Source organism: Phoca vitulina, unplaced genomic scaffold (assembly GCF_004348235.1).
Source record: "Phoca vitulina isolate PV1807 unplaced genomic scaffold, GSC_HSeal_1.0 scaffold5, whole genome shotgun sequence".
In the NCBI taxonomy this organism is placed as follows: domain Eukaryota; kingdom Metazoa; phylum Chordata; class Mammalia; order Carnivora; family Phocidae; genus Phoca; species Phoca vitulina.
In genome coordinates this window covers 12,601,195-12,617,193 of record NW_022589708.1, presented here as the reverse complement: position 1 = coordinate 12,617,193, position 15,999 = coordinate 12,601,195, and the positions used below count along the sequence as shown (strand labels likewise).

The window sequence follows — 15,999 nt, the reverse complement described above, 5'->3', positions numbered from 1 at the left end:
TTTACAGAGGGTCTGGAAGACTTGGAGAATTCATGGTGTGTGTGTATGTGTGTTTACAGAGGGTCTGGAAGACTTAGAGAATTCATGGTGTGTGTGTGTGTGTTTACAGAGGGTCTGGAAGACTTGGGAGAATTCATGGTGTGTGTGTGTGTGTTTACAGAGGGTCTGGAAGACTTGGAGAATTCATGGTGTGTGTGTGTCTTTGTCTGTGTCTGTGTGTGTGTTCAGCCCTATGCTGAGCTAACATGTTGCTCCAGGGCATATGTGAATCGTGGTGCACGGGGTGGTGCACGGGTCAGAACTGAGCATCCTGGAGGCATCCGAGTACATGAATTTCCAAAGTGAAATTGTCAAAAGAATTTTCAGCTTTGTTGCGGCGCGGTAATTACGCAGACAACAAATACGTGGCCCTGTCTTCTAAACAAGGCCCCTTTTCTTGTGAGGTTAACATCCGGAGGATGTTCTGGAAGAGTTATAATTACTTTTTTCATGTTCTTAATAATGACATGACCTTTTAGTTCCTCATGATAAAGCAGATGCTTTGAACTTGCAGATTGGGGTGCAGGAAGTAAAAACAGCCAGTGTTTCTATAGGCGGTGGCAGGAATTTGGGGTTCTGTCCTGTTCCCGTGGGCTGACTTCACGTTCTGGAACCACCGCGGGGCTGGGACGGGCGACGTGCTGTAGAGGGGAGGGTATGGAGGGTGGGCAGGGCTGCGTGAATGGTTGCGTTGACTTCCTGGGCCCCAGCCTGCTTTCCCCACACCACCTAGAGCTGGCCCCGTTTGAATTTATCCACATCACCGCCGCCTCCCCCCACCGCACCCCCCCGCAGAGGCACAGGGCAGTGATGAAAGGAACCTAGAGCTATTTCTAAAACAAAAGTAAAGATGCCAAAGACAGAGAAACAGGGCTCTGCTAGCAAGCCCATGCAGGAAAATGTCCCCTTGACTTTGGGGCTGTAACGTGAGTACATTTTCTTTTAAAACGGTTGGCAGAAGGAAGGAAGTGAAGTCAGTGATGTTTTACTTCCCCGTGGGGCTCTGCCCCTCCCCCAGGATCTGCTTTCCAGCACTTGATTTTCCCCTGGGCTAGGGTGTTATCTGTGAGGAGGAGGAAATTGCTTGTTATGAATATTAATGAAGCCACAGGACCCCCCCCCCCATTTCTCCCCTTGCCCACCTAATCCAGAGGACTCTTGCTAAAGTATCTAAATTATGTCCTTCGAACTAAGTAAAGACCTTCCTTAGCTGCATTGTCAAATGGCATGCCTATTTGAAAGTTTTGGGGTCACTTACATAAGTTCCAAGTAGTATCTGCATACCCACAAATCAGGTTTCAGTTGTGTCTTGCCTCCTTTTATTAATGTGTGGCATTTAGTCAAAATCAGACATTGTGGCTCAGTAGCTGGGTCTTCCTTTTTGTTCAGGTGTTGGGGGGCAGTGGGGTAAGGGAAGGAGAGCTTTCCAGCTCCTACAAGGGCTTCATGTGATGGCGAAGGCACAGGGGGCAGGTGGTTCTAGAAAGCAGGAAGCCTCCATTTCAGGCTGGAGCTCCCTTCTGCTCCAAGTGTATGAGGAGAAGAGCAGCCAGTCAACTTGCAGCTAGAAGCGGGCACACGTTAGGATCAACAGAATGGCCAAATGAGCAACCTCTCTAATAGAGACTGGATTAATAACCATTTGCTAAAAATCCAAAGATGCCTCAACCTTGCAGTTGATGGAGCAGAATATTAGGCAGTGATTAGCTGTGGACTGAGGACTGTCTCCAAAGCAGAGCCTGGGGCTGAGTCCGTTGCTTGAACACTCCCCAGGGACCATCCAGTGGGTGGGGATATGAGAGACCGACAAGGGAGGATACCTGAGTTCCTACCTTGGCGTTTGAGCATAGGGCAGAACGATTGTATCACCACGGGGATTAATATAGGAAGAGGATTGGGTTTGGGCAGTAAGATAATTAACTCTGGAACCTTTTGAGCTTGAGATACTTGCAGGGTCGTTCATGCAGAACCCTCTGGACGGTATGAGAAAGACAGTCCCTGGGTCAGTAGCTATAAGCAACTTGTGGGGACAGATCGGCATCCTGAATCAAGGGGTTACACAGGAAGAAGTAGCAAGTGAAGAGAGAATAGAAGCAGCCGTGTATTCCCGAAGAACACACACCTCTTAGGAGTGGCCTGAACAGGAGGAGGTAGCAGTGAGGACTGACCTCAAGGGGAATCTGGGAGCCTGAAGGGAAAGGGCACCAGAAGTGTGGGGCGCTCTCGCCCGGAGAGGTTACACAGGGCAGAGTGGTTTAGTAGTGATGACGTTGATGGAATTCCTTCACCGAAGCACTTCAGGGTGTGGTGGGGAGAGAATCCCTATTTCATTGGAAGAGAAGGGAGTAGTAATTAAGGCAGTGTGCCAACCACATTTGTTTTGGTAGCTAAGAGGAAGCAGAAGGATTGAGGAACCTGTGTTGGGGTGGAGGAAAGAGGAATGGGTTAAAGAAAGCATCCAGAAGCCGCTGATGACCCAGGCTGGGAGCGTAATGGATGCTCTCCCTCCCTTCCTTCCAGAGCAGCTCTCACTGCCCAGCGGGTCTGGGTGCTCTGTCTGCCCTGTGATGTCGTCCGTACAGCACACGCCTAGTTAGAACCCGTGCAATGAATCAAGTCGTTCACTGTCTATTGCGGGAAGCCAGGGGCTGGGTGAGGAGCCAGCCCTTCTGTTTCTATCTGCCCTGACTTTCCCAGCCCCTGGCTTCGCTTCCTTAAGTGTGTGCCTTCCTCCTGCCCTCCTCTGCCCATCCTGACAACCTTGATGAATCGGCAGTGGGGTCAACAGTTCCAGAAGGCTCTGAGGCTCAGCACTGCTGAGAAGGGACGTCACTCTCCCAATGTTGGAGGCATAGAGTGGTGGCATCCGTGGGGCTGAATCACAGGCCATCCTGACTTGGGTTCAGGGTTTTATTCCACTCTGAGCACCTCTCACTTCTGACTCTAAGGCCCCATGTCCGGATTTTTACCTTTTTTTTCATCCATCCCCTTCACTTAAGCTGGCTTCTAGCTTTCCTGAACAGTTGGTTTAAAGATATTAGCCAGATTCATTGTGGTTAAATGGTGTTTTAATTGTCTCTGGAATATTCTTTTCTCATCAGTACATAAATTCACAGATACCCCTGGTGCGTGCTTGGAGGGGTGTAGGCTGGACCCCCTTGGCTCAAGTTCAGGCTCACGATCTCATGATAGCTGACATTAGGCAAGCCACGTGTTACTTTGTGCCTCGGTTTCTAAAGCCGTTTAATGGTAGTGCCGAGGGCACCTGCCTCGTAAGGCCGCCACAAGGGGTAAACGAGTTTGTGCTTGTAATGTGCTCAGCATGGCAGACCGTGCTCCGTAACTACCTGCCATTATCAATACTCCTTTCCTCTCTGCTGCTTAAGCCCCTGGTTTCTCAACATTGGCTACAGCCTGGAACCATGAGAAATACAAATATATACCCAAAACTCTGCTGAAAGTGCCCACATGGTTATCATCTACCACCCAGCAGGTCGGGGCGGGGGGGGGGGGGGGGGTCTGGATCCTCCCCGTACCTGGGACACCCATCCTGCCTGCTTCTGCCCCCATTCCCACCTCCACATGCGCGGGTCCCCTGTACCCCCTCAGTCCTGTTTTTCTCTTCCCGAGGGCTTTCCACACAACTCTTTGTCTGCTTTAGGCTAAGGGCTCTTGAGGGGGCACAAACCTGGTCTGTTAGTGATCTCCATGCTGTTGTAATGACACCAGAATCACCCAAGTGTGGATGGGAAAAAATATAAAATGAGACCAAATTAAAATGATGACAAAATAGTTCTTCCCCGTCTCTTTCGAAGTACAAGTGGACTTCTTTGTCTACAGAATGACTGGGGTAATTTCCAGGTCTCCTTCTGGTGCTAATATTCAGTGACACCCAGAGAAGGGAGAGGTAGAAATAACGGGGGATTGGAAAGGAAGACATGAAGGTTGCTGCTGAGTGCTCTGGGGCTGGGACCGTTTCTGGGAACGTTTCCACTGCTGATGTTTTCGTTCTCACCCCCTTTGCCTCTATTCTCAGGGAAGGCCGCTCAAATGCCAACGTCAGAGGAGATTACCAAAGAATCGGAGATGTCCTGCTGAAGAACATTCAGGGCATGAAGGTGAGCTGCTTTGGGATTTGGGTGGAACACATTCCCTAGGGACAATAATCTCGGGGCTGTCGGAGGCCTGGGCTGTAACCGCTGTCCATAGGCACCCCGGACCTGATAGGATGATCTGCGGAGGCTATTATTAATAGTTGAGTTTGGGGGGAGTTAAAAGTTAAATGCCTATTCTTAACTGTGTGGAGGAGTCCATGCTCCGAACCCCGATGTTATTCAAGGACCCGCTGTACGATCCTGCCAAGGGAGGGCTCTCGCCTGCACTTATTGCCTTCAAGGAGGCTTGGCCTCCACCGTGTCCTCCGGGGATGGCAGTTGGAGACCTGCCAGCCCATTCCCTGCCCCCTTGGGGACAGCCCAGAGTTGTCCTTTTTACTGCTCGCCCATGGAGAGCTGACATGTGTGGGCCTCCAGCCTCCTCTTTGTTCACCTCGCACCTGAGACCTCCTGGAACATACTCGGTTTGTGCTCATAGCCGTTCTCTCTCCTCAGTCTGGTGAGTTGGCATTTTTGTGTTGAGTCGGCTTCATCGGCTGCTGGCAGCATGAGTTGGTGTGCGGATGCCATGAGCATTTATAGCATGGAGCTCTGTGCAAGCAAAATAAAAATAGGTGGAGAGGCTCAGACAGCCACTGGCAGCCTTTTTTAGAATTTGTTTGGGTTGCTTTTTCTTGTAATGATTATAGTTGGTTTTAAAGAATTTTTATGAAGTATGAAGAGAGGGCAGCAGAAGGTTCTAGAGATGTAGAAGTCCAGGTTAGCACTTTTGTCCAAAATGCTTAGAGTGACCTGCAGCTTGCAGTGTCCTTCCTGCCCCCCACCCCCAACACACAAACCCGTGAATTTACCTGCATTTGCAGGGACTCAGCGGGGGTGCTGACCCTCCACTCGTGACCATGACCAAGGCAGCTGGGCCAGGGGCTGCAATCCCTGCCTGAAAGTCACATACCCAGACTGTGATCTCCCGCCCATGCTGTGACCTTCCCCCTGGAAACATCTGCCCAGGTGCACAAAGGCACTTCGAAATCACACAAATAAAAAAGATCTGCCTTTCATCCAGGCTGGGACCTCCATGCGAGCCCATCTGTCTCCTCAAGTGCCCAACTCCTGCTTCCTCTCCTTCTTAAACTCCTACCACATTACTCCTCTGGCTCTCAGTTTGCTGTCTGCTGGATGACTCGACCTGCTTCCCGGTGCCTCCCCTCCTCCCAGCGAGCCGAGCTCCCAGTCACCATTTATATTTCAGCCAGACCGCCTAGGCTCAAAGCCCTCCTGCATCTCTCTGATTGAGACAATACAGTCCAAACCCAAAACGTGACGAAGAAAGCCTTCATAGTCTAGCCTTGGATGATCTTTCCAGGCCCTTCCCGCTGTCCTTCACATTCCACTCTGCTCCAGTTGACCATGAACTCGCCTCTCCAGACTCTCAGGTTCTTGCAAGACTCCTGCCTCAGCTGGGCGCATGCATGGGTTCATTTGCTCTTTTTTGTTGTTTTTAAAAGTAACCTCTACTCCTAACATGGGGCTCCAACTCACAACCCCGAGAAAGCAAGAGTTGCATGCTCTAGCAATGAGCCAGCCAGGTGCCCCTCATTTGCTCATTAATGCATGCAGGGAACAGGCATTTACTGAGCACCTATTGTGTGCCTCAGGCCCCGAGGATATAGGAACATGACAGATGTGCTCTCTTAAAATCAAATAAGGGACTGCACATGGATAACACTGCATAGAGCTGCACATGCGCACACGCATGCACAGGCACGCACAAGGGATGTGTAACTGGTAGAATCCAGACAAACTCCAGATTGGACCAGTGTCAATCTCTTGGTGTTGACGTTATGCTGTAGTCACACAAGATGGTAACGTTGGGGGAGGCTGGGTGAAGGACCTCCCTGTACATTTCTTTGCAAGTTCCTATGAATATTTTTTTTTTATTTTTTTATTTTTTTATTTTTTTATTTTTTTTTTTTTAAGATTTTATTTATTTATTTGAGAGAGAGAGAATGAGAGAGAACACATGAGAGGGGGGAGGGTCAGAGGGAGAAGCAGACTCCCCGCCGAGCAGGGAGCCCGATATGGGACTCGATCCAGGGACTCCAGGATCACGACCTGAGCCGAAGGCAGTCGCCCAACCAACTGAGCCACCCAGGCGCCCGAATATTTTTTTTTTAAAAAGTAGTCAACAACCCCAGCAGGGGACACCATGTGATAAGGGCTAAGATGTACAAATACAGCCTAAGTACAGGAAGACAGAGGAGTCCCTAACCAGTGGAGGCGGCTGGGTTTCGAGGGAGTTGCTGAGGCCGGCAGGAGTCCAAACAGGGGAGTGTCGTGTGCGGAGGCTCTGAGTGCGACAGCCTGGCACATTCAAGTTCAGGTTGGCCCTGGGATGAGTGGCAAGAAGCAAGATAGGAGGGGTAAGGAGATTATATCCTAAGGGCCCTGTGTGCCCTGCCGAGGACCCTGGAGGTTGTCCCAAGATGGGGGGAGCTCTTGTCATGTTCCAACCAAGAGGCCACGAGCTGAGCTCTGTTGCTGAATCATGTCAGTGGCTTAGGTGTGGAGGGGTGAGGCGTGGAGGCCGAGGCCCCCATGGAGACACAGCCACTGTGGTGGGGGGTGCAAGGCCAGAACCAGGGCAGTGACCGTGCGGAGAAAGACAGGAAAAGGTTTGATGTTTTTAGGAGGGAGAATGGGAAGGACTTGGTAAAGGATTCAAAACATGGGGGAATCTGGAGTGTTCTCTTGGTTTTCCTGTCCCGAGTAACTGGCTGGTGACGGCACCATCCTGAGGTTAGAGAATCTCAGGGTGGCCCCAGTTGAGGCAGGGAACGTGGGGTTCCCACCCGGACTCACTGCATCTCAGGCTCTTTAGGAAGCCTTTGCAGGGCATGGAAATGTAGATGTGGAGGTGAGCAGCACATGGATAGCAAGCCCGCCCCTAGGAAGTGAGTGTTGAGGACAACTGCTGTTCCTGGATGTCCTTGTGCCCATCTTATTACCTTTATCTGTCTGGAAACGTCCTTCCCTTGAGATTCTTCCCCACCTGCCGTGAAGAATGAATTCCTCCATTAATGCTTTATTTAAACTCCAACTCTTTACCCTCGCCACTCTCCACCGTGATAGCTATGATAGGAAAGGAATCTTCAACAGCATGTGTTAAAGATGGTCAAGCAGACTTTATTCAGGACCACTGTGACTGGGGTAGGGTCCCCTGTGGTGGGGTTTTCGGTGGGGGAGAGACTGGGCTCAACTCTGAAGACAGTTTGGGCAAGCAGGGATTTCTAGCCAAGGGGCAGGGTCAGAGGATGGGAATGTATGAAGAGGAAACATCAGGGTAAGTCAGGTTCTGGCTGAACCAACCTGACAGCCTTCTTTGCTGAAGACGGGGTGATCTGATACCACCTGGGGATGATGAGAGATGAGGAACCCAATGTCAAGGGTGACCAGACATCCAGGGTGTAGGGGTTCTGGTTAGGCTGACTTAGCAGGGTTTTTGCTAAAACTGGCTTTCAATAAGGAAGTTCACAGACAGGTCAAGGAGAAGGCTCAGGGGCCTGAAGAAAGGTTGGTCAAGCGAAGCATCTTTGTCGGACCCCAGTAGAGTAGGGTCCATGTCTAATTCTCACCCAGCTCTCCAGGATCAAGCAGAGTAGGTGGCGCATGGCAGATACTCACTTATTGTTAAGTGAAAGGGGTGAGTCAAACAAATGCACAGTGGTAACTGTATGACATTTACTGAATGGGCCCTGGTCTATTGGTCATCTGGTGACATTTAGAAGAAAACCACAGGCCCCCTGAAGGAGCTCCTGTTGATCTATTCCCCTCCGTTTTGCCATTCTCACATCTAAGATAACATATACATCTCCTACTCCAAAATCCCTAAGTATTTTCAGCTGCGTGATGCTTTACTAGAGCTTTTTCTTTCATCCCGAGAACCCAACTGAAATTATGAAATAAATAGCAAAATGGGGACAATAAGAAAGAGAACGAAATGAAGCCCCGCAAGCCAAGGCGATCTTCATTTCGGAAAGGCAGGCGCGGTGGGACGCATGCGCACTTGTCTCCCCCCCCCCCCCCCCCCCCCCCCCCGGGGGCCCCCCCCGGGGCGCCCCCGCCCCCCCCCCCCCCCCCCCCCCCAGCAACTGGCGGCTCACCTGTGGAAGCACAGCGAAGCTCTGGAGGCGCTGGAGACGGGCATCAGGGGCTCGCGGCGGCTGGAGAACTTGTGCCGAGACTTCGAGCTGCAGAAGGTGTGCTACCTGCCGCTCAACACCTTCCTCCTGCGCCCGCTGCACCGGCTCATGCACTACAAGCAGGTCCTGGAGCGGCTGTGCAAGCACCACCCGCCCCACCACGCCGACTTCCGGGACTGCCGGGGTGAGCCGGGGGCGGGGCCGGGGTGAGCCGGGGGGCGGGGCCGGGGGGAGCCGGGGGGGGGGGGGAGGGGGGGGGCGGGGGGGGGGGGGCAGGGGTGAGCCGGGGGGGCGGGGCAGGGGTGAGCCGGGGGAGCGGGGCAGGGGTGAGCCGGGGGGGCGGGGCAGGGGTGAGCCGGGGGGGCGGGGCAGGGGTGAGCCGGGGGGCGGGGCAGGGGTGAGCCGGGGGGCGGGGCAGGGGTGAGCCGGGGGGGCGGGGCAGGGGTGAGCCGGGGGGCGGGGCAGGGGTGAGCCGGGGGCGGGGCAGGGGTGAGCCGGGGGGTGGGGCAGCCCGCAGACGCTGTGCTGGGCTTCCGTGATCCCGCCTTCTGTTACCTCTTGGTCTCTCCGAGAAGGAAGTGCTCATGGCCCTTAGGACCTCCCTTCTTGGATCTTGGCTGGTTTGCCCCACTTAGAGTCAGCCCCCCCCCCCCCCGGAAGCATTCCTCTACCCACATGGTTGAAACTCCCCACTCCCCCCTTGGGTTGGCTGCGGAAAATGGCCTCTAATAATCAGTCCTTCTGCTAATTGCTGCTGGGCGCTTATAATGTGCTGGTCACCTTAAGAAGCACTTCACCTGTATTGACTCCTGATATTCACGGCAGGGGTGAGCTCATTTTACATATAGGGGCTGCTGAGACCAGAGAGGTTAACATGCCCAGAGTCACACAGCTGGAAAGCAAATGGCTCGGAGCCCAAACCCAGACCCCATGTTCTTGACCATCCTGTCCTCCTGTCATGATGATATTACTCCCTGTCGCTCGCTCAGCACCACGCCCTCAGGTACCGAGCCGGGTATCTTAGTAATACTGACGCCTTTACTCCTTCAACAACCAGCAACTCCAACAACAGTAAGAACTGTTACCCCATTTTACAGATGAGATACCTGGGCCACTGGTACCTCTCTCCTAAAGTATTATAAACATCTCCCATCTATGTCCTCTTTTTCTAAATGTACCTCTTACTCTTTTGCTTACAAGCTGGGTGACACCAGATCCCCTCAGGCTACAGTCAAAACCTCATGCTCTGGCCCCTGACCAGCCTCATGCAGCACATGCGCATTGAGCACCTGCTGTGTACTAGGCATACGAGAGGGAATAACCCAGATGTGGCCCCACTCACAGGACCAACTAGTGGGTACAGAGGGCAGGACGTCTGGGCAGTGACTGACCTATGACCTGACCCAGGCTTCGGGGCTCAGGGAGAGCTTTCTGAGGGAAAGGTTATTTTAAGTTTAGATCTAATGTATAAAATATAGGAGTTTTCCTGGATAGAGTTGGGAATAGCATGTACAGAGGCCCACAGGGGACAGAGACTATGGAACATTCTGGAAAGTAGAAGTTCTGTGTAGAACACAGAGGGATAGCAGCAGAAACAAGACTGGCAAAGTAAGCAGAGACCAGATCTCATGGGGTCTCATAAACCCCACAAGACGGCAAGGAAGAGCAAAGGGAAGACGGGGGAGGGTTTTAAGGAGGGAAATGGGGATGTGGGGCTTGTTGCAGAACAATCAATCCTTTGGTATCTAGGATATATAGACAAATCTTATAGATTAGTTTTTTTATATTTTTAAAATTTTTTAAGATTTATTTCTTTGAGAGAGTGTGCGTGAGCAGGAGGAGAGAGAAGCAGATTCCCCACTGAGCATGGAGCCAGACGCGGGGCTCGATCCCACCACCCTGAGATCATGACCTGAGCCAAAACCCAAAGTCAGACACTTAATCAGCTGTGCCACCCAGCGCCCCCGTTGACAAGTATTTCCTGACGAAAATACCTAAATGCTCAGCTACTGTGGATTGATGTAAACTAAACTTGCACTAATTGGGCATCAGCTCCTTTTCCATATCAGATACGTACCCACGTAAGGGAGATGTGCCCATACTGCAGAATAAAGCGGCCTTTTGCAGTCATCTTGGTAAACGGTGTAATTGCTGCAGAAGGAAGAACCGGGGGCGGGGGGGGGTTGTGCTGGAATGTCAGGTGCCCCAAAGTGTCACACTATCAGGGAGACTCTCTCACAGAAGGATCCCTCCTTTGTCCCAGATTTTTCTGTGGCGCCCCTGTGCTCTGTTCTTTCCAGGTAACAGGAGGTGGGTAGAAACCTCTGCCCTGGGGACAGAATTCCAGGTCCCCTCCCGCTTGCCCCTCCGTGCCAGGTGCTTCCAGCCCAAGGACAGCTGTCTACCACATAGCCATGAAGGGGCCGTTGACATTTCCAAAATGCACTTAGGAAACTCAAGTAAAGCAAATAAACACATAATGCAAATTTTTTTGTGAGGAATTTTTATTAGGAATAGCAGTGTTTTCCCCCAGGAGGATGGCTTCTAACTTAGTTCAGCTACTGGGGATGTTACCCAGAGGGCTGCTACCGGGGTGTGGGGGTGCGGGGGAGACCCTGGTCTGCCATCCATCCTGCTGTTTCTGTGTCTGTTCGCTTCATTAGCTGCTTTAGCAGAGATTACTGAGATGGTGGCACAGCTTCACGGTACGATGATCAAGATGGAGAATTTCCAGAAGTTGCACGAACTCAAGAAAGACTTGATTGGCATCGACAATCTCGTGATTCCAGGAAGGGTAAGCAGCTGCTGGAGGCCAAGCCAGGAAGGCGATGTTTAAGTGACTTAAATTTGAACCTTTTGAATACGGACTCTGGTTTAAGACACCCTCCTCCCGAGTAAAATGGTGATACAAAGGCACAGTAAAATGGTGATACAAAGGCACAGGAAAATTAGCGCCACAAAGCACGTAAATTCCCGTGTAAGGATGAAAAGAATTTTTACAAGATGCAGTTTTCTGTGCATAATATAATTTTAATTTAGAATTAAAATAACGTTTTAGCCAGAACGTGATTCTCGGAGAGATGCGCTTTCACTTAAGCTGTTAACCTTCACCCGCCCTGCCCCTCATGAAATGTAGGTCGCTCACGGGGAAGCAGGGCCTCGCTGTGTGCACACACTCCTTCCAGGCCAGGGGCGTGTGAAAATACAGGGCAGCCTGCTTGCTTTCAGTTCTTTTCCTAGGAAGCCATCATTGCCCAGGGATCAAAAAAATATTAGGTGGTACATCCACTCTGTCTATGGGATCTTTATCCCTAGAGCTGCCCCATTCCAAAGTATACATCACCCAGGCTCCAAAGAAAATTTTGGTGCCTTTGGTCTGCTGCACAGCTGCCTTAATCTTTTTTTTTTTAAGAGTTTATTTGAGAGAGAGAGAGCACACTCCTCTGCATGCGTGAGCAGGGGAGAGGGGCAGAGGGAGAGATTGATTCTCCAGGAGACTCCTCATGGAGTGCAGAGCCTGACGCAGGGCTCGATCTCACGGCCCTGATTTTTTATTTATTTATTTGAGAGAGAGAGTGAGAGAGAGAGAGAGCACAAGACGGGGGAGCGGGAGAGGGAGAAGCAGACTCCCTGCTGAGCAGGGAGCCCGATGCGGGACTCGATCCGGGGACTCCAGGATCATGACCTGAGCCGAAGGCAGTCGCTTAACCAACTGAACCATCCAGGCGCCCCTGAGATCACAACCTGAGCCGCCCACCCCCATAGCTGCCTAGTCTTCAGACAGGTGCTGTGTCTGGTACGCCAGGCGCTTTCCGTCTTGTCTGCCAGGCAGCTGCCCCAGAAACTTTGTAACGTAGGGAAGACGAGGGAACCTCCCCGTGTATTTGGGTCTCTCTGACAGGGAGCCTAATTACAAGGCTGACCGGAAAACTAGTTGTGAAAGATTGTCAGGAGAGGACTATGTGGTGAATGCGGGGTGGGAATGAAAGCCGGGCTTGCTTCAGCTCTGCAGGGGAGAACATTCTGCCGGGCCTCAGCACGTAACAACCACGCTGACCCATCCACACGGAAGCCGCAGTAGAGGCCAGTGGAATCAGTGTGATTTTTCTCTTAACTTTGGATGTTCTAAAATCTGTAGGTGGCAGACAGACCACCTAGAAAGAATTTTTTAGCCCTGCGTTGGACTTGCTGCTCCATGGGGAGTCTGCTGCTCCCTCTACCCACCCCACCCCCTGCACTGTGCTCTCTCTCTCTCAAATAAATAAAATCTTAAAAAAAAATTTTTTTTTTTAATTTTGAGGAAAGGTCCCCATTGGTGCTATAAAAAGAGGAGCAGATTGGAACAGGAGGCCCCAGGTTCAGGTCCTAGCTCCACCAGAGCTGGGTGTTTCAAACAACAAGAATGTTCTTCCTTTCTGTAACATGGGCATCCTATGCTCTCCCTCGTAGGCCACAAGGATCAAATGAGATTTAATGTGTAAAAATAACACAACAAATGTGACTTATTTTCTCCTTCCCCCAGCTATAGTTACTTAAAGAGATTAAGTCTACACTTAACTGTAATGGTAGTGATTCATAGCATAGCATCGTGGAAGACATTTAGCTAAATATGGGTTCTGTCACTCACTGGTCTTGGGCAGGCTTCTAAATCATTTTGCTCCTTAGTTTCTTTATCTGAAAAATGGGGATAATATTGAACCTACAGGCTCCCACAAGGTGCTGATAGAAGCACGCAGCTGATGTCAGGTACGTACCATGTGCTCATGATTACTTATAAAGGCGAAGTTGGAAGTGGGGTGCTGGTTACTAACTGCCTGATATCCATATTCTTTTGTTCATCAACCAGCCTCAAGTCAACCCTGAATGAAATGGGAAGGAGGGACTCAGAGGCCCTCCGGGGAACAAGTTCTAAGATGGGGTAGTCCATATACCAAGGCTAATTGATTATCATTAATTAAATTATCAAATAACCTCATGGGTGGGAGGAAAGCTCTGATTTGTCTGTAAGTAGAATTTTAAAAATTGGGACTTAAAGGGGAGCAGATAATTTTAGAGACACCCCCCTCAGCTACTGCAGCATAATTCTTAGCATGGCATAATCCTGCTCACCTTCCTGCTGGGGTCAGTCTGAGATAGTATCACATCCTGGAGGGCAGGATTTTTCCCCCAGGCATAAAGGCCACAGCACACTTTGGCCCGCATCAGCCCTCCTGATGGTGTTTATCCTAAGAACTGTGTGCCTGAGGGAGAGCTTTTCCTGGGCCGGCCTTCCTGTCGGAGGAACGCATTCAGAAAGGAAGCAGGGTCTGGAGGTGGGTGAGGTCCGTTTGGTTAAAACTCAGAGGTGTGGACTGGATTTCCCTCCAGAAGGAAGCAGCTTGCTCTTAAGGATATTCGAGGCCATCCCCCCTTCCCATTCTGTGGTTTAAAAAGAAAAATTCTAGGCACGAGACATCTTCCATCCGCAGCCTCAGACGTTGATATCTGAGTCTGCAGCCCTTCTGCTCCCGGCCGCTGAAGCCCCCCGGAACGTAGACGGGGCTCCCTTGTCTTCTTTCAGTGAGTGTCCCAGGGCACCTCGTCTCCCGCACAGAAAACAGTCACGCTCCCTCAGAATTATTAGAAAACACGTGTTCCAGCTGTGCAAGGTGGGAGCAGCAGGTTCAAGTCCCGAGCCCATCCTCGGCTGCCCGGCAGTGATGCCCCCTCTCCGACATCATTTCCTCGGATCGCATTGTTGATGTCTGATAGCATCCATGCCTGCGAGGATTTATTATATGTTCCTTTGTTGGTCCCCAAAACACATCACTGAAACTGCCAGCAGACATGGTCTTTGATCCACATTTCATAAAAAAACAAAGAGTTGAGTCAGGCTGTGCAAAAGTCTATAGAATCAAAATGAATTGGCTGAATCCTTGGCTCAGTAGCTGTTGTGAGCACAGAAAAGTCTGGTGGCAGGTGTTCTAGAAGTCTATTGATACGTAGCAAACTATTCCAATGTGTAGTGGCTAAAGACAACTTTTCCAAATAGGTCATGGTTTTGCGAGTCAGGAATTGGGCAGGGTTCAGCCAGGTGATTCTTCTGCTCCCTGTGCGTTGACAGGGGTCCCAGATGGGCTGGTCTGGAGGGTCCCATCTGGCAGGGACATCTGGAGGCTCAGCTGGGACTGTGCACCACAAAGCCCATGACAAGCCTGGCTGACCCTGGGTTCAGGGTTGTCTTAATGCTGTGTGCCGCTCAGGGTTCCAAGAGCAAGTTCCCAGGGACAAAGCAGAGGCTACTTTGACCCAGTCTTGGAATTCCGTCACATAGTGTCAGGTCTACACTAATTGGTCAAATCAGTCCCCAGCCCACCCATATCTAAGGGAGGCAGACAGAGACCCCGCCTCTACGGGAATAATGTGAAAAACGTTAATGAACTTGCAGCCATGTTGTAGAAGCAGCACTACGGAGAGCAGTTTGGTGGTTCCTTTATAAGTTAACCGGAGAATTTCCATATGACCCAGCAATTCCACTTCTCAGTATATACCCAGAAGAATTGAAAACAGGTATTCAAACCAAAAAAACTTTTTTTTAGAAATATATGGGACAGCACTTCCTTTTTTTTTTTTTAAGATTTTATTTATGTTTGAGAGAGAAAGAGGGAGAGCATGAGGAGAGGAGAGCGGGAGAGGGAGAAGCAGATTCCCCACTGAGCAGGGAGCCCGATGCGGGGCTCGATCCCAGGACCCTGGGACCATGACCTGAGCTGAAGGCAGACACTTAACCAGGTGCCCCCTCAAACAAAAACTTGAACGTGAGTGTCCATAGCAACACTGTCCATAGTAGCCAGTAGGGAAAAAAAACCCAAGTGTCCATCCTCAGGTGAGTAGATAAACACAGTGTGACGTATCCATACAATGAAGTAGGCCCGGGAAGGAAGGGAATTCTGATACATTCCCCAATGTGGGTAAAACTTGAAAACACGCTGGGTGGATGAAGCCAGACACAAAAGGTCATATATGACAAGATTTGATTTATAGGAAATATCCAGAATGGGCAAATGCATAAAGAAAGAAAATGGATTGGTGGGAGCCAGGTGCTAGGGAAAGGGGGGAGTGGGGAGTGGCTGCCTAGTGGGCACGGGTTTCCTTTTGGGTGGTGAAAACATCCAGACCTAGATGGTAGCAATGCATACACTCTCTGAATGCACTAAAGGTCACAAACGGTCATTTTTATATGTATTTCACCACAATTTTTTAAAAATGATAGTTTTGGGTGGGGGGGTTAAGTGCCCCGAATGACCAGCGTCCTCTAGTTTATTAATCTGGGAGGAAGAATTCCTTAGACGCGCTTGCTTCTGGCTGTTCTATCCTAGAGCACAGTTCCTGGTTTCCAGGAACCAGAGCTGTGAGTCATGGAGCAGTTCCTGGGTTCGGGGTAACTCCCCTCTGGCTCATCTGTCGTCCCAGTGCCCTGCTGCCACTCTGCATGTGGCTGGGGCCCCTGCCACCCACCTTGCAGCGGGAAGCCCGCCGGGCCCGGGGGTTGCGCGCAGAGCTGCGGAACCACACCGTCCGGGCCTCTGAGCGCTGGTTTCTGTGCGAGCGGAGCCCATCGGAGTCCCTGCCTTGTGGGTTCCTGGGAGGGACAGCAGTATTCGGTG

General features: G+C 51.1%; 1 protein-coding gene across 3 annotated transcripts in view; it reads left to right on the top strand.

The window, feature by feature from the left end:
- FARP1 (FERM, ARH/RhoGEF and pleckstrin domain protein 1) overlaps positions 1 to 15,999 on the top strand; it is a 271,435-nt gene that overhangs the window by 245,584 nt on the left and 9,852 nt on the right. For all 3 annotated transcript variants that reach the window (XM_032402722.1, XM_032402723.1, XM_032402721.1), the window contains exons 17-19: positions 4,076 to 4,157; positions 8,300 to 8,537; positions 11,017 to 11,147. In XM_032402722.1, the coding sequence (XP_032258613.1) occupies positions 4,076 to 4,157; positions 8,300 to 8,537; positions 11,017 to 11,147 (451 nt within the window). The remainder of the gene's footprint in view (positions 1 to 4,075; positions 4,158 to 8,299; positions 8,538 to 11,016; positions 11,148 to 15,999) is intronic.